The 19,054-nt window shown below is 34.7% G+C and overlaps 1 protein-coding gene across 2 annotated transcripts in view; it reads left to right on the top strand.

Annotated features, from left to right (window-relative positions):
- LOC114648241 (N-fatty-acyl-amino acid synthase/hydrolase PM20D1.2-like) overlaps positions 1-18,307 on the top strand; it is a 78,197-nt gene extending 59,890 nt beyond the window's left edge. For both annotated transcript variants that reach the window (XM_051924613.1, XM_051924612.1), the window contains exons 8-13: positions 8,095-8,156; positions 11,489-11,567; positions 12,310-12,381; positions 15,116-15,281; positions 15,694-15,793; positions 17,112-18,307. In XM_051924613.1, the coding sequence (XP_051780573.1) occupies positions 8,095-8,156; positions 11,489-11,567; positions 12,310-12,381; positions 15,116-15,281; positions 15,694-15,793; positions 17,112-17,241 (609 nt within the window). In that variant the 3' untranslated portion in view covers positions 17,242-18,307. The remainder of the gene's footprint in view (positions 1-8,094; positions 8,157-11,488; positions 11,568-12,309; positions 12,382-15,115; positions 15,282-15,693; positions 15,794-17,111) is intronic.
- Positions 18,308-19,054: the final 747 nt, after the last annotated feature.

Below are 19,054 nucleotides of genomic sequence, written 5' to 3' on the forward strand. Positions count from 1 at the left end.
ACACGCATTTTATGAAGATGCCTCCTTTCCTACTTTTGATTGGGTAATACTTGATGTCATCGTTAGTTTGATTGGTCTTTTTAACTGTCCAGTGAGGAGGGCGTGTGTTTTAAGTAGAGTCTGCAAAGTGTTGGCACTGAGATGTGGCGTCAGCGCCATAGTTGAAGCCCCTAACGTTGCGGTCAGCAAGTCGGCTAACATCCACCATGTGCCATCTTTCAGTTGCGAGAAGCAGATCATAGAATGGTTGAAACTGTTGCCACTAACGTTGCGCCACGGCGTGTGGTTCGTTTATACCTCGTGTCTTCTCATTAAAGTTTTATCTCGCGAATATGTTATTGCAATCCGCAGCGGGAGCGTTTCTATAAACTTAATTTAAACTTACGTTTTACACCGTGCTTTGTTTCCCTTATGAACATGCTTGTATGCTTAACTCGCGCCGTTCTCAATTGTTTAATTAATTTTTTGCTGTTTGCGGCTCTTCCTCCATTTCCCCCTACTTCGTTCTTTTATCTCGCGAATATGTTATTGCAATCCTTAACGGGAGCGTTTCAATAAACTGATTAAAAATAGTTTTGCATTTACCTTTTTAGTAAAAGGCGAGCTTTTAAGCCTGAGAAATCACCCCGTAAATGCACACGTTTAATTGCACATGTGTTAATATGTATGGTTACACAGTATTAAAAGACAGTGAACAACGTCAGTTACCTTTGTTCCCGCGTTTGATAAAAGGTGAGCTTTTAAGCCTGAGAAATTACCCCGTAAATGCACACGTTTAATTGCACATGTGTTAATATGTATGCTTACACAGTATTAAAAGACAGTCAAAAATTAACGTCATTTACCTTCGTTCCCGCGTGTGACTCGTGCTGTAAATCTCTTCCTTGTTTTTAGTTCACGTGATTACGTAGGAGGCGTGATGACGCGATACGTGACTCCGCCTCCTCCATTACAGTGTATGGACAAAAAACATGTTCCAGTTATGACCATTACGCTTTGAATTTCGAAATGAAACCTGCCTAACTTTTGTAAGTAAGCTGTAAGGAATGAGCCTGCCAAATTTCAGCCTTCCACCTACACGGGAAGTTGGAGAATTAGTGATGAGTCAGTCGGTCAGTGAGTGAGTGAGTCAGTCAGTCAGTCAGTGAGGGCTTTGCCTTTTATTATTATAGATATATATATATGTATATGTGTATATATATGTATATGTATATATATATATATATAATATATATATATATATGTACTAGCAAAATACCCGCGCTTCGCAGCGGAGAAGTATTGTGTTAAAGAGGTTATGAAAAAGAAAAGGAAACACTTTAAAAATAACATAACATGATTGTCAATGTAATTGTGTTGTCATTGTTATGAGTGTTGCTGTCATATATATATATATATATATACATACACACACACACACAAACATATATATACATATACATATAGACATCCACATATATATAAATATATATATATATATATACATAAACATATATATACACATACATATACACACATACATATACATATATACATACATATATACACACATACATACATACACACACACATATATATACACAGACACATATCTACATATGTTCCCTGGACACACTTACTTTTACAACGTGGGCATGGAGTTTTACACGCCAAGACTCGCCTTTGTGAATTTCCCATTGGGATTAATAAAGTATCTATCTATCTATCTATCTACATATATTTACACACATATATATATATATATATATACACACACATATATATACATATCTACATATATATATACACATATAGCTGATTACCCAGTGGCTTCGCTCACTGAGTGCAAGAGAAAAAAATAAAATGTATGTATAAAATAAGTTTGTTAATTGCCAAATTTATTTTTCCACAGATAAAGAGCACTTACAATAACATAGAAATCAATATAAACAACATTAACATCATTATCATATGAGAATATGAAGTAATATATAAGAAGGACATTGCATATAAATATAAATTAAACAGTAACATTTTCTTCTATAATACGCTACCGTGGCTATTCGTTTGTCTGTCCAGGATTTTAAATCACCTGTAGCTCACAAACCGTTTCATCTATTGAATTGAAATTTGGTACACATATACTACGTCACGTGTACTATTCGCTTTCAGGGTGATGATTTTATTACTCTTTTTATCTTTATTTTATTTTATTGTAGAATCAACTCACAGCTGTGCGCACCATACTAAGTTATCGCAACACAAAAACTAACTTAATCAGTTTAACGGGAAAAGATGCCGACGAAAGAAGAGAAGCAGCGGGACGCTAGGGTGAAGAGCTGCTCATTAAGCAGCAAGCACATCAACCTCTGAGCAAACGAATGGTAAATGTACAGAGAAAGAGGATAAATAACATGAATGGTCATGTGAAGTGTATTCACTCCACGTTATCGTGCAGTGCGCTGTTACTGGTATTTTGATAAAAGAATTTGAACAACATATAAGAAGCGTATAAATTATTAAACAGTAAAACATTAACATTTAAGAAGTAAAGATACATTGAGTACTACTGCAGTGCTTTCGGGTATAGTACATTTTTTGTTTGCCCATTACATGCATAAATGTATACATTTTTTGGTGTACCTACCCGAGAACACGCGACATGACCCGGCAGTTAAAAGTTTCTCGCTCCAGCAATTTGAACTCTGCTACAAAGTCTCGTTTATACCTCGTGTCTTCTCATTAAACTTGTATCTCGCGAATATGGTATTGCAAACGGCAGCTGGAGCGTTTTTATAAACTCAGTTTAAACTTACGGTTTACACCGTGCTTTGAAGATGCATAGTACGCGACACGTGTTTCGCCGTAATTGTGGGCTCATCAGGCGTACACACTCACTGCACTTCCTTACGGGAATTGAACCTCGGACATAGAGGCGAAGCCCCTAACGTTGTGCCACGGCGTGTGGTTCGTTCATTTGACAGCATGTAGATCGGGGTAATTACATTGCAGGCATTCGTAGTCTGATTCACAATCTGATTGTATTGGTGGTTACCTACCAGGTAACGCTTGTGGTTGGTCAGCAAGCCGGCTAACTTCTGCCACGGTGCCCTCTTTCAGTTGCGAGAAGCAGATCATAGAATGGTTGAAATAGTTTAATATATATAGCAAAATCCCCGCGCTTCGCAGGGGCTAATATGGTATTGCAAACAGTAGCGGGAGCGTTTCTATAAACTTAATTTCAAGTTACGGTTTATACCATGCTTTTTTTCATTATGTTTTCGTACCTTATCAATTGTGTAATGTGTTTTTTGAACAGGTTTGATTCATCGAAGTGATCACTCCTGCTGCGTTCAGTCACTTCACGTGAGCCGGTCTCTTGTGTGATGTTGCGATGTCCACGGGTTTATTTAATGTTAGCTAAGACCCGGCAGTTAAAAGTTTCTCGCTGCAGCAATATTAACTCTGTTACAATGTGATCCAAACTGTCGTTTATACCTCGTGTCTTCTCATTAAACTTGTATCTCGCGAATATGGCATTGCAAACGGCAGCGGGTCAGTTCACGTGCTTACGTGGGAGGCGTGATGACGCTATATATTTTGATATATATCAAAATACCCGCGCTTCGCAGTGGCGAAGTACTGCTTTAAAATTTTTATTAAGAAGAAAAGTAAACCTTTTTAAACGGTGGCTTCGCCTCTTGCGCTGACGTCGCCTGTCCGCTGTTTTATAAACGAACGCCATATAAGGCCGTCCTTTCTCCTTCACAGTCAGTTCACGTGATTACGTGGGAGGCGTGATGATGCGATACGCAAGCCCCGCAACCCCGCCTCCCACGGCCAGTGAGTTGCAGTCCATTACTGTATATGGCCAAAAAAGAGGTTCCAGTTATGACCGTTACGCTTTGAATTTCGAAATGAAACCCGCCTAACTTTTGTAAGTAAGCTGTAAGGAATGAGCCTGCCAAATTTCAGCCTTCCACCTACACGGGAAGTTGGACAATTAGTGATGAGTGAGTCAGTCAGACAGTGAGTGAGTGAGTCAGTCAGTGAGGGCTTTGCCTTTTATTATTATAGATATGTTATATATGTATATGTATATATATGTTTACATAACCTCTTTAACACACTACTCCTTCTCTGCGAAGCGCGGGTATTTTGCTAGTTTTGTTAATAAAAAGTGAACAGTTAACACCTGTGGTTTATAGTTTAATTATAAAAATACAATTTAATATAGGACATAAAAAAATGCATCTGGTTATACAGGAGCGTAGTGTAAAAAGTTTTTGAAGGGGTGAATGGGGAAAAAATAAAAATTGGAATCAATATCGGGATCGGCTGATCAAGTAACAAGAAGTCAGTGATTGGTATCAGCCTTAAAAGACCTGATCAGATCATCCCTACCACTAATCAACATTCACTCATTGTGGGCGGATTTAGAGTTGCCAGGTAACAAACAGACCCTGGGACAATATGAAAACACAGATTATCTTGAAAATATTAATTCAGTTGTGCACTTCCTTGTATATTTGATTGCATAGCTGTTTTCATCTTCTCTTAATTAATTGCAGATTCTTGTCTGTATTTGTTAAAAAAAAAAAAAAAAAGTAGAAACTAGATGGTTGGTAATAAGCAAGGGGTAAGAATGAATTTATTTTATCTTTTGGTGATATCTTTTGATTTTGTTTACCCACTTGTATTTGCCTCCCTGTATTTTAATTGTATATGTGGGTTTATGTGATTTGGCCCCATCGTAAAGTGTTGAGGCCTTATGCGTTTTAATGATCTCTCACATGAAATGGTTGTCCTTAGGTCAGGCTGAAAAATCTATGGGTGAGGCTTAAATTCCAGTACTGGAATATTCTTCCACTTAGTATTCGATCATCTGGTTCAGTTTCTGTTTTTAAATCACATCTTAAGACTTATTTGTATATAAAGTTGCTTTTAGTACTTCTAATGTTTAATCTTTTTTATGTGCTCTTTTATTTTTGTTTTATGTTTTATGTGTTGTTGTGCTTTTCCCAATTGTGAAGCACTTTGTGCATCCTGCTTGAAAAGGTCCTATATAATTTTTTTTTATTATTATTCTTATTACTGCTTTTCAAAATGAATTGCAGTTTATACTTGTGTCTTTTTGAAATCCTATTTTTATTGGTTTCAGTATAGTGGGTGAATGTGCCACACAATTTAAAAACACTAAAATGCATACATAACCAACTACAGATAAGGACTAAACACAAAACTGATTATACAAGGAGTCCATATCCTGACTTTTTAATTGTTTGCAAACAACAAGAACATGCCTTCAAAGACCAAACATGACAATTTTGGCCTTGAATCTGTATTTTCAAAGCTAGTATTATTGAACATATCATCTCTTACATGTTTCATGTGACCTTGTATGATCAAGCATGTATGTTTTCTCAAGCCACAAAACACCTATTCACATTTCTTGCACCTTTTCTAACTTTTCTTTAGTTATATTTACATTCCAGAGATATGAACACTGAATTATCTGAACTCTTGTTTCTTCTCAACATGGTTGTTGACTGTTCAGAGATGAACTGGCAAGCTGTTCTTGATGATTCTCAGTTATGTACCATATGTACGGAATGCCTGTGTGACTGACATCTGGCACACCTTCAGTGCATGATCTTGTTACATGGAGTGAATGAATGGATGACCTTTTTGTTCCATAAATCATCATTCTTTCACTTGACCTTATCTCCTTGCCTGATTGAAACAACCATTGCCATGCATTTTCATCTGCTGTGAAAGATTGTAATATTACTACTATTTTTATCTATTTTTGGGGGAGAAATGCAAATAAGAACTTAATTTTATGGTGTATACATGGCAATAAATTTGAACTTGAACAAGCGAGTAGAAACTAAGCAAAAAAATTAATTGCTTTAAAATTCAATCAAATCCATAAATATACATTTGAAAAAAAAAATCATCACACTCATTTGACACTCTAATATAGTAACAGATTGTAGTTCATCAAGTTGAGCAGTAAACATTAATGCAATAATGCTGAATGTGCAGTTGCTTTGTAGTATTCTGCCTGTGCTGCCAACATACCTTAACATCAAATGGTCATTGTCATGTTTGACATCTACTGGCACTTTTAGATGTTGGTCATCCACATTAATTCCACTCAGGGCTACATGCAGCAGAGCAAACGCTGTCTATACTGTCATTCTATTATAACACTTGACTCCACACACTATAAAAAGCTCTACTTCTTTTTACCTAAAATTTTGCCTGTCTTATTTTGACTTTGGATATTTGTATTTGGCATGTGCCACTTTGCAATTCTACTCCACTTAGTTAGAACTTAGTGTATAAATCACTAAACTGCCTAATCAGTTAAGCTCTCGGCAGTCACAACATTGATATGTGTTAAACACTGAAACTTCACTCCACTGATTGCATCGTGCTTGGCAGATTAGGAATGTGGCAGGTGTAAGAAGAGATAGATATGAGCCCACAAGTCTGGGAAAATGTTTAAGGCTAGTTTTAGATGAATGCTAGGAAATATAAGTTATCTTAATGGATAATGTACAGCAGTAATAGAAACTCATGAATACACTGTCCATTATTTCTCACTATGGTACACACTTTGAGCTTGGAGTTATTATTCATAACATTGGCTTTTTGTGTTTCTTCTTTTTACGTATCAAACACAGAGATGGCTATTTCTTACAACTGTTTATTGTCCTTGGCTAAGAAAATCATATTTTTACTGTTGTGATCAGTAGGGAGCATCTCAGAGCCCCAAACTCCAGGCACAACTAGAACAAGGGCAGTCTTGGGTTCAAATATATTGATTTATGATAAACAAAATACCTTCACACATGCTTTACAGAGACGAGCAGTTCTCCCTTACACCACCTCCACTCCAGGCAAGCTTTACCCTCTTCGTCCTCCCGACTCTGTCTCCCAGAGTGAGATGAGGTGACTACTTTAATGGTAATTTAATTATAATTTTAATGGTAATTACTTTAATGGATCTAGTGCTTCAATTTTGCACTCATGAAGCACTTCCAGGTTAGGCTGAACCTCCTTAAAACAGGAGAGTCCCATCCAGGCAGGGACCTCTGGCAGCACCCAGGAACTCTTAAAAGTGCTGCTCTCCCAAACTGCGAGTCCCATACAACCCTATGGATGTCCAAACTTGGAGCCATGTCAGAGGAGCACTGCCACCTATCATACTGGGGGACAAAGTGTTTTTGACAGTCATTCTCCTCCAGTCCATCCCCACACTTGCTGTGTGAGATACTTTCTCCATAGGAAACAAACTCTTGGTTTATTATTGTGAGTACTGGAGGAAAGAGTGCCAGAATTTAACTATAAAACTCCACCAAAATCCAAATCTTATTGTATTTTTAGAAATAATGTCAATCAACAATTCAATTAATACTATTAAATCTTGATGTATATTTTTGTTCATCTCTGTATATTAAAATGATACTCTTTTTGTACGTATACTCCACAAATTTCTAATTCGGATTTGTAAATTAAGAAGGCAATAGAAAATACCTAATATGACAAATATTTTAAATTTGTTAAAATTGTTTACACAATAAAGAAAAAATTATGGATATGCTAATAGCATTAGACTCGATACAGCATGGTAAATAACATAAGTGTTAGCTAATACAAGATTAAAAAAATATATACAAATCCAGGATGTTTTTTTTTTGTGTCTAAATATCTCATAATTCTGGGCCCTCTATATATTATATATGTAAATTGGTTGGTTATTTATCAAGCCGCATGGTCCCATTCTAAAATGTCATGCAACGTTTCAGGTGATATTTGTCTTTATGTACTAATTGAGGCCAGTGGCAAAAATGTTGTCATTTGATATTTAAAGTCTTTTATGCCCTTAGAAATGGATAAGGGATCTGCAGATTTTAAAACAAAAGCGGGCAGACCTGGGTTTTTTATCATTAATTATCTTTATTTTTTTCACAATATTGTTTTATGGTGGTATTCTTGAAAAACCTTAATTTCAGCATCATGAACACTTACAAGTGATATAAACCATTTAAAAGAATATTCCTGGCTTGCTGTTTTAATATGTGTCTCTTGGAATGTTTTTTGCAGTTTGATTTTCCTGTTAACTTTGTGATGAGTAACTTGTGGCTTTTTTCTCCATTTTTAACATGGTAAGAAATATATTTAATTTTTTTTTCTTAATTTATGGTTTAGATTTGTAGGTTGTGAATAGCAATCATGGGAGCATTTATAAAATCTTTAAATCCATATAGGAATGTTTGTATTTTTCTGTAATATCTGATAATACTTAATAATATCTGCTGGCTTTAAAAACAAAGCAGATAAAAACATTATTGTGCAGAGTGTAAACAACTAAACTGCTTTCCTTTAATAATTATTATTATTCTTAGTAATTCTTAATATTCTGGATTATTTTTCTTAATATGAATTTATTTACTATGTTTTATAATTTTAAATAGTGTATAAGCTTATCTTAATATTTATTATTGGTTTGCACACCTTAACATGTTGTCTTCATTTGTGTGGATTTTTCCAGATATTTAGATTTCCTCCCACAGTTTACAAATGTGAATATTAAATGAATTGGTGACTCTGAATAAGTCCAATATGAGCAAGGGTGAATGTGCCTCTCATCCGGGCACTCTGTGTAACCCTATAATGGTAAAATCATGCTTTGAATATCAACAGATGCAAATCCTATCCTTGTATAATATTATTGTTGGGTTTTTGTTGTGATTTGTGTATGTGGTTTTTACCTTGAGCAAATTTTGAAATGTAGCCATTAAACAAATGTTGAAAACTTGGGGCCAGATGTTGCCTCAGTTTTGGGACATTTACATTGCTGGATATTACTGACTGGTTTGTACTTTCAAATTTCATCTTTCTAACTTGCCTGGAAGAACACTTTTTTTGATAAAGAACAGAACAAACAATTACAATTAGGAATTTATACTTAAATGTGTATACTTAAATATATGTATATGTATAAATGAACATATATATGTAAGTAAGGTCTCAAAACACGTGACTGCTAGCTTCTGTCAGTTCCAAGTAATCATGTTGGGGCCCCTCTTAGTGTGCTAAGTTAAATGACATATGCTATATTTGGTTTATTTTTATTAATTTTACAAAAGAAAAGAACATTTATGTTCAAACAATGTAAGATTTTAGCACATTGTAACATGCACAATGTTATACACACAGAATAATACTAAGGAGTTTAATTTTTTTTACTATAAGAACAATAGACAGAACTTTTCTTTGATAGCTATCAAGTGTGTTATATTATGTATATTTATACGTGTATTGATAGGTGTACAGTCATGTGAAAAAGTAAATACACTCCATGAATTTTTTTAACATATATGGACATATCAAGAATTCAAGTTGATTGAAACAGTATCTGTAGATAAAAGTGATATAACAAACATCACGCCAATTTTACATTTTTCAGTCTGCTATAAACACAAATGCCAATTATAAACACAAATGGCAATTTTGCATATGGAAAAAGTAAGTGTACCTTTCCATTCATCCCCTTCCTCAAATATCTTGGAACAATCAATTAGGTTCTTCTAGGATCCTCTCTAATGATGATCTATCTCATTTAAACCTCAGATATTTAGTTTGATTTGCTCATTATTGTTGAAGTGAGTGTTATCACCATGCCTAGATCAAAAGAGCTCTCTCAGGCTTTCAGAAAGGTTCTTGATGCGTATGAGTCTGGAAAGAGATTTAAAAATATCTCCAAACAATTGGAAATCAACCATTCCATTGTTGGAAGATCATCTTGATATGGCCAGACTGCCCTAGTGAGTTCAGCCTGAGAGCACAATTTAAGATGCTGAAAAAGTCTCTAAAAACCACTAATGCTATCAAAGTGCATGTGTTTACCATTAGAACAAGGCTTTACAGATTGTATATACATTGGGGTTGTACAAATAGGAAATCTTTGCTGCCCAGAAAAATCACCAGGGCAAGACTAACATTTGCCCAAGAACTCCAACAGTGTGTTCTAGACAGATGTGACAAATAGTTATTTGGCCAAAGTACCAGAAAACATATTTGGTGAAAGCCTAAGCCAGTATTTGAATGGTAAAATGTGATACAACTGTAAAGCATGGTGGCGAAATACAGTAGATATGGTTTTGGGTTGCTTTGCTTCATCAAGGCCTGGGCAACTCAACATCATAGAATTCACTATGAATTCTTCATTTCACCAGAGTGTGCTTAAGGATAAGACCATCTGTCAGAAGATTGAAGCACAACTGAAAGTGGAAGTTGCAATATTACACTTACCATAAAATACCAGTAAATCCACTAAGGAATGAATCAGTCTTTCAAAATGCTGTGAGGGGATATGAAATGAGCTTGTGCATTCAAGACACTCCTCAAATATCACATAGCTGAAAGAATTCAGCATGAAAGGCTGGGAAAAAACTTTACCTCATTAGATGTCGGAGACTGTTAGAAAGTTACAGGAAACGATAACTTGAGGATGTTTCTGCCAAAGGGGGCAACTCAAGCTATTAGAACCAAGGGTGTACATACTTTTTACCAGAGCCACCATATCTGTTCATCCTTTGTAAAATATATTATTGCAAAGTCAAATTTCCATTGTTTTATTTTTTCAATTACTGTAAGTCACCTTTATCTATAGATACTGTTTAAATGAAGATCAAATTTTGATATATCCACATGTGCTAAAAAAGAAACATTTCATATGACTGTATTTCTATAAAGTACAATGACAGCCAACAAGTATGTCACCGAGGAAAAGGATTTTATGTGCTTTTATGTAACCAAGTTTCCCTTTTAAAGGACAGCAGGATACATTTGCTAAGCAGACCCGATTTAACAGTAAATTTCTTTGTGTTGATTGTCTACATGGAGCGGTATTCCTATGACTGGCCCCTGCACGTCAGTTGATAAAAAGCACAAGGCTTAGTAGACTATAACTAACATGAACAACCAGATTATAGGCTGTGTGATTGCAAAAGCAAGAGGGTAAAATGTACATTTCATTAACGCTTGCATCAAAATGTACATTTAACTTTATAAAACAGCGTGTATGAGTTAATTTGTTTCAAAGTCTGAGTCTCATGAGCCAAATATTGGGCATCACATGATGTTCATTTGACTTGACTTAATCAAGGGGATGACCTCAAAATGGTAGCTACTGTTTTCTTCACAGCATTCAGAATTTTAATTGTTATTCCTGCTTATTTGGCCGCAGATGCTGTATAGGGACATACATTATCATTTCTCCACCAGCTTTGTCAAACCAGAAAATTTAATATCTGTGAACCACCATCCAGCACTGCAAGTCAACAGTTACTCACTTATGATGGACAGATTTTTCTCACTTTGTTAAAGGATATCTGAACAGTCCCAAGCAAAATGTAAATCACTTTCATAGTTCCTGTCTGTTGCTGAAAAGTTTTCAAATACATGCTACTAATTGCTGTTTTTAATAATACAGGATTCTTGAAAAAGAGCCTTCAACAAATGCTTTGATTAGGACTACTACTGCAGTCACCATGTTTAATGCAGGGATAAAGGTAGGCATTCTTGTCTCCTTATAGGAAACAAAAAGTTATTTTTTTCTTTTGCTACTCTTTTATTGTAGAAAAGTGTGACTTAGTTGGTTATAAAATTCCTGGCATCCCAAAGCTCAAGTTTTAGTTTAAGTAAAGTTCTATCTAAAGTTCTATCTCTGACTTGGTTACATTTTAATAAAGTCTTAATTCTTACGTAGACTGCCATTTTCCTCATGTTCAAGTGTGCTTAACCAGCAAAATCAAATGAAGGTAAGGCACAAGAGAAAATAAGATAATATATATATATAAAAAAAAAACTTCCAAGTGTTAGATCATCTGTGAAAAACCAGTACACTTATTGTAGATTTTTCAGTGCAAAGCACTTCTCTGTTGAAGCTCTTATTAAACATTAAACTTTTTACTGTGCAAGAGTGTAATAGATTTATACTTTGGACACTTAATTCTTTTTTCTTTCAGACCGAAGTGGATTTGTGTCAGTAAATGTTCGCATTATTGCTAATTAAACAGGACATTGGTTTGAAATACCACATGTTATCCGCTAGGGGGAGCCAAAGTTTCTCTAATAGTTTTAACAGCTTTGGAGCAAAATGGCAGTTTCAGATTTAAGCAGGAGAAACAGTGTTTGTTTTATTTTTAATTGTGATGTTTTATTATAAAGTTTAACTTAAACAAGAAGTTATTTTGCTGTTAAGACCGAAACTTTCTTTAAACCTGAAAGAAATTTATTTTTTGTGTGTTGTAGAATAACATTATTTCCCCATATGCTGAAGCTGTTGTGAATTTCAGGATTCACAATGCACAGACAACAGATGAGGTGAGACTTACATTTGTATATTCTGCATTTCCTTGGCAAAAATAAATCTTCTGTTTTCTAGTTGTCCCTACCTTAGGTGAAGTTCAGTAGTTTACAAAGAAACTTAAATCGCATTTTAATTTGAAGATGAAATACACTGCAGACTTTTAGTGAGCCTAGCTGTGCATGCAGAAGTAACCATTTAATTGTGGCTGAAAATGCCTAAGCGCTTTTTTGTTTGTTTTAAAGAAACACTTTACAGACAAAACAAATGATGCTTTTAAAAAAACATCAAAATGAACACAATGTCTAATAATCTTATTGTTATTCCAGAATTGTATAAATGCTGTAAATAGAGCATCACTAAGGTGTCTCTTTTTTTAAAGTCTTAACCTTAAAAAAATATGAAACTTAAATCTGAACAAAACAAAAGGTTTGAGAATAACAAGCCATTCAGCTCAGACTAGCTTGTCGATCTTCATTAACCATCAGAATTCTTTGCTGCTTAGTAACTTTTCTGTGTGAAGAAGCAGTTGGTAATGACTATGCAAAATTTACCCGTGATCAGCCTCCATCTGTGTTTTTGTATTATTGTTAAGGAACTAATTTTAAAATAATAAGTGGCACCTATTATACTAATTACTTTCATTATTTTACAGGTGTAATTTCAAATTGAAAAACCCACTGCATTACATAATTATCTTTAATGTAAATAAATATAAGAATTTATACTTATGAAATATTAAACTATATATGTACTGCACACGTCTGAGTTCTGTTCTGGTCTGTTTGAAATAATGTTGGTGATTTTTTTTTTAGCTGTAAACTTAAGTTGTTAGCTACTTTACCATCTAGATCCTTTATAAAACTGTAAAATTGCAGCAGTCCCAATACTGAGGCTTAAAGGACCGTACTTTTATCATCACGTAATATGAAAAAAGGTTGGTGAACCTTAGCATGTTGCTTCTGATGTGTCCCCTCTGCACATTATTCCTTGAGTTAATACTGCTTTTACTTTGATTACAAGCTTCTCGTGCAGTATCTCAGGCTTTTTGAAAATCAAGATAAATTATATGCGTCTCTTTAATCAAATGCTTTTGTTGCTACCTCATAAAATTCTAGATTGTGTGTGAGACATGATCTCTTGCGTCTAAATTTGTTTTAAATGGTTGCTAGTTGACCTGTTCTTGCGTTAGAGTGTTGTACCGTGTTAGCCATAGATTGATACAGCAGAAAAGAGGGTGAAATAACACCTTTTATTGGCTAACTAAATAGATTACAATGCAAGCTTTCGAGGCAGCTAAGGCCCCTTCATCAGGCATGGTATCATTTCACCCTACTTTCTCCTGTTCTTGTGTTGTATTACTCAATTTTGTGATTAACAATCGGTTCCATTAATTTTCTGTAATCCATGTTATGATTAACTGGCCTATAGATACTAGGGTCAAACTGGTGACCATTTTTATGCAATTGGGCTACTTTTGGTAGCTTCCAGACATGAAGAATTTCTCCAGAATGCAATGATTTCTGTAAAATGCCTTAAATGTTTATATATGTAACTGTAGCTTCTTAAGTAAATGTAACCTGGAAATGTATCTGATTTCAACTTTTTTAGCTGTATCAGTAGTCAGTTATCTGAAATCACAAAATTGTTTGGTATTTTATTAATATTCCCCATAACTGCTATAAGATTTCCAGCTTTTTGACAGGTGAAGACTTAGATGAAGTAAGAAGTGATTAAGAGTATTTATGATGTCCTTTTATGAGAATATTTGCTATGCCCTTTGATGTGTTCTTGTCCCGTGCTGATGCTGTTATGACTTGAGACACCCAAAAATATTCAAAATGTCCACTAGAGGCTAGATATAAGGGCAAACACAGGATCTTTATAAAATTTTCCCACAAAAACGCTCTTCAACAAGAGTGAAGATCCACAGAACACAAAAGGCAAATTGGAGTGGCTTAAAACAATTAGGCAATCCAATACAAGAATCCAAAGAGTAGTCAAACACAGAGCAAAATGGTGAAAAATCCAATAAATCATATAAAACACAGCAGAAATACAATGCCTCACTGAAAACTCCCAAGGTTCATTTAAGATGAACCTCAAGGAACTGTGGGTTGTCCCTGCCTTTATAGTGCTATGGCCAGTGTCTTGCAGTGATGGCCATCACCTCTTGGAGGACCACCCACACAACAAATGGAACATAACACAGGCATAGAGAACAAAACAGACAATTAGCAAAAGTAACATTAGCATAAGTAATAACATAAATAGGACATAAAACAAGGAGTTGGACCCCCATCGAGCGGAGGAATCCTAGTTGATATTTAACAGTTCTTAATACTATTCATGAACTTATTTGAAGGTGTTGCAGAGTTGTTTGAGTTGTACACATCATAGAGCCAATTTTCTCTTGTAACATTTTTGTTTTAGTTTCTTACTCATCTTCTGCAGATTTCTTTTAAATCTGTTATTGGTTCTAAATATTGGGATATACTTGTTCTTTAAATTGACCTATTCCAAGATTTTACCCCTTTGTTCGAATACACATATACTGATGTTCAAGATCAGATTGAAAATCTTTAATTTCTATGGTTGTATGGATAAGTAAAGCAACAGTAAAAACTGTATTGATCTTTACAGTAAGTGCTAAAAGTGAAAACTGCTTGCAAATTGATCCCTGATGTTGCAGAGTGGAATGACTGTGGCACAATGTTCCAAAATCTGTCTTTAGTTTTCATTTTGTTTTAGGTATTGCAGATTGTGAGTGATACTATCGCAGATGACAGGGTGAAGGTGGAAGTGATATCAGCAGGAGAACCACTTCCCATCAGTTCCTATAATGCTACATCTTTTGGGTATCAGATCATTAAAAAAACTGCCCAAGAAATATTCCCTCAGGTTGTGGTAGCACCAGGTGGGTGTTGCTTGCTTAGTTTTATGTGCTTATGTAAAGTATTTTTGTGCTTCTCTTCTCATGTTGTGTTTTGTTAATGGTTGAGACTCTCTTAATGACATTTTAAAATTACTGATGCCTTCTACACACCACAAGGGACATCCTGAATTATCGATAATCCCACGCAACAGAAGATGAAGAAACATCCTTCCACAGGTGGTTAGGTGCCTTTGAAACAATCCTTTTATTCAGTGAAGTACAAAGCAGCATTCAGTTCTCTCTTCAGTTGGTTGGTGGAGATCTGTCTTCATCATGCATGAAAGAGTGTTTGTTTCAGAGAGTGGATTCTGCTTACCATTACAGGCAATTTCTTTGTACTCTGAGTCACTTAAGTGTTCTGTACCATGAAATTTTCCTTCATATTTTGATCCAGGTGTCTGTGTTGGGAGCAGCGACAGCAAGCACTTTGTCGAAGTGTGCGATGAGATCTTTCGGTTTGTTCCAACATGGTTTAAGATTGAGGATTTGTCTCGGTGAGGAAGCACAGAATGGCTATCCATTCAAAAACTAATAACAAATCAATATTGATAGTTTTGTAAATTATATCTATTCTTAAAATGAAAGAAGTTAATGAAGATTTGTGTACATGTATATGAATTTAATTGTGAGTGCACATTTGAGCCTGTGAATGTGGTTTAATAATTGTGTATAATTACATTGTGCATATTACAGTGATTTGTGCATATTACTGTGCATCACATGAATATTGAAAATTTAATACAATGTAATTTTCACCAACCACATACATAGACATACAGGCAGTGATCATAAATGAGCAAAATTACACATTCTCCAAGTAAAAATGACAATTGTAACTATGAAAATGGTTGTGGAATATTGATACACATATGTAGAGTTGTTAACTCAAAAGGTTTGGTGTTATGAAAATGCACATCATTAAAAGAACATAGTTGATGTTTGCAGATAGATGACACAAGCAGACATTTCTTTACCTCCATTTCACTAACAACTTTGAAAGTACGTGTACTGCATGTACAGTACTCTTGTGTACATGAAATGCTGCTTCTTTCATACTCTAGTTGAACCAAGTGAAAAGTTTTAATAACACTTTGATCTGAAAACTGTGAATTGTGTATCTTGTTTGACATTGATGCATTAAACAATTAAATAATTATAAAAGTGAATACTCACATTCTGCATAAAATCATATTATCACTGTTCATATTCATATCCATTCCTCCATTTTTTTAACCTGCCTCATTCAATTCAGAGTTATTGGTGACATTTCTCAATTAAATGCCAGTGAGGCCCTCATTTGCCATCAGATCACAGTGATCTGATGCCAGTTGAAATAGACTAGGCAGCAGCATCCAGGTTGATTTTCTTCTGACATGAAAGGTACTTGAACTTGCATGTAATGCCAGTCAATAGCAAAAGAGAGAGAGATATGATTAGTGAGGCAAGTTAATGTGCACATATAGAAAAATTCTTTTATTGCACCACCACAATTGTTATGCAAAAAATGCTAATGGTAATTATGTATAGTTTCCTTTATATGTGCGATACATAATTATTATTAGTTCTCTCTATGAAAGCAAAATTGGCTGTAACTCTTGGAATTTATGTATTTTATTAAACAGGCTTGTAATTAAGTATCTTACAAAAATGGATTTCCTTAACAAAATTAACATCAATTGTTATATCTTATACTGATTGTGCCTTGGGTGTGTTAGAGAGAGAATTCTGTTCATGTTTTTTGTGTGTACTAATGTATGTTTATGATGTATTCACCTTTTCATTTTTTTGTTGTTTTATTTATGTAAAAAAAAGGTTCCATGGATTAAATGAAAGGATTTCTGTGAAAAATTATGAAGAGGCAGTGAAGTTTTATTTCCAACTCTTCCAGAATTGTGATATCAGCAAGCTTCCAGAACCCCATGCAGGTGGCCATGAACTATAATTCCAGTGACCTAACTATTGATGTGTTGGCTTACCCCTTTGAATAAATTATTGATGTAACTGTGTTTCTATTGGAGGTGGCAGAGTGGAGCAGTGGTTAGCCCTTCTCTATTATGGATCCCAGCATCATAGGTTCAAATTCTGTATTCCACCCTGATGATGACCTTGTATGTCTTAGTGAGTTTTCCAGTTGGTATTCCTGGTTTTCCCTCCACATCTTCCTAGACATGTATATTTTGTTTATTGATAGTCTTAAACTGTGTTTGTGTCAGTGAATTGGTCCCACAATGGAGTGGTAACCTGTGTTTGGCTGTTTGTTGCTTTGGGCTCAATACTACTTGGAAATTGGCTTTGACTAAGGCCAAGACTAAGTTTATTTGATAATTTTATGTACTATTTCTGTTGACTTTTGAATAAACAGTAATCATGAAATGTAATGCAGCCACAGTGTGGAAAATGAGACAGAATGTCAACATCAGTTAGTAAAACTTTGATTCAATCCAAAATGTTATTTTAAAATGCACCACATTTGTGCTGAACAGTGCATAGTTTAGTTTTATTTCGGGCATGCAGTTACAGCATTCTTTAAATGGGAGAGTTCAACCATTTTAATACATAGGTTCATTATTGCGACTGCCCAGAGCCATTGTCATTGCCATTCAACAGTTTTACATCAGTTATTTCTGCAAAAAAGATATCCATTAACAAGCCTAATCTACTTTAGCACACACACACACACACGCCCTACCCATAGAAATCTTTTCAATGTTAAAAAAAAATATCTTACAGAACTTTTAAACCTAACTGGATCCTCCCTGTAGTTTCCCTGATGGTTCAAATCAAGTGTTGATATGATGTACAAATGCAGCAGTTCAAAATAAAGTTATTTTACTTTTTTATTTTGACAAGTTTGGAACCTACAAAATGTCAAAATGCATTTTAAGGTGTAGGAATTTACATGCTACCTGAATTACACTTTAGTGATCTGCTGATATTGATGAAACATCATAAAAGAGATCTCCTGTGAGCATCATGTAATTTATCTAAATAAAATTTGATAAAAAATGCATAGGCCAGATTGTTGGTCTTTTTGTTTTTAACACCTGTTGGTTTTAGAAATATGCATAATGTTTCAGAATTGTAACAATGAAAACCTGCATACTGTTACTACCACTGTGAACCAGAGATGTATAGGACATTAGAAAATGAGTATTTTAAAAAATAATTATAAATTCTAAAAGTCCAAAAAATGGGTGTAAAAGTGGCTTAACATTGACCCTGTTAAGCAGGAATGCTCCAATCACGTTTTTTTAGGGCTGATACCTTTCATGTTACTAGAACTGGCCAATTCTGATACTAGTTCCAGTTTTTTTTCTTTAACACTAGTGGGCTCTGCCCCCTGCTCGCTTCGCTTTCCATAATTAGAAGCTGCGATTCTAATAAAATAAATTTATCAAGAACAAAACAAGGCAAACATGCTTAACAAGTTCATATGCAAAAATAAAAAGGCCTGATCTCATTAAAGTGGCTGCTTTTTTTATTTTCTGCCAAAGACATGCCAAGTTCAGGTGAACAGCAGGTACGTTTGCCATTCCTCTTTTCGGTTTATTACTCCACTTTTTTTTTTTTTTTTTTTTTTTATATTTTTATTTTATTCATTTTCATTGTAATCATTCCATACAAATAGATCAATTTATAACCAAACAAAATTGAAGACAAATCAAACCCCACCCTGAGAAGGAGAGCTTAGCTAAAGGAAAATTGCTTAAGGCTTTTTAATAAGGCAACATTAAACAAAGGAAAGGGAAAAGTAA

The sequence above is a fragment of the Erpetoichthys calabaricus genome, chromosome 3 (assembly GCF_900747795.2).
Source record: "Erpetoichthys calabaricus chromosome 3, fErpCal1.3, whole genome shotgun sequence".
NCBI classification, from domain to species: domain Eukaryota; kingdom Metazoa; phylum Chordata; class Cladistia; order Polypteriformes; family Polypteridae; genus Erpetoichthys; species Erpetoichthys calabaricus.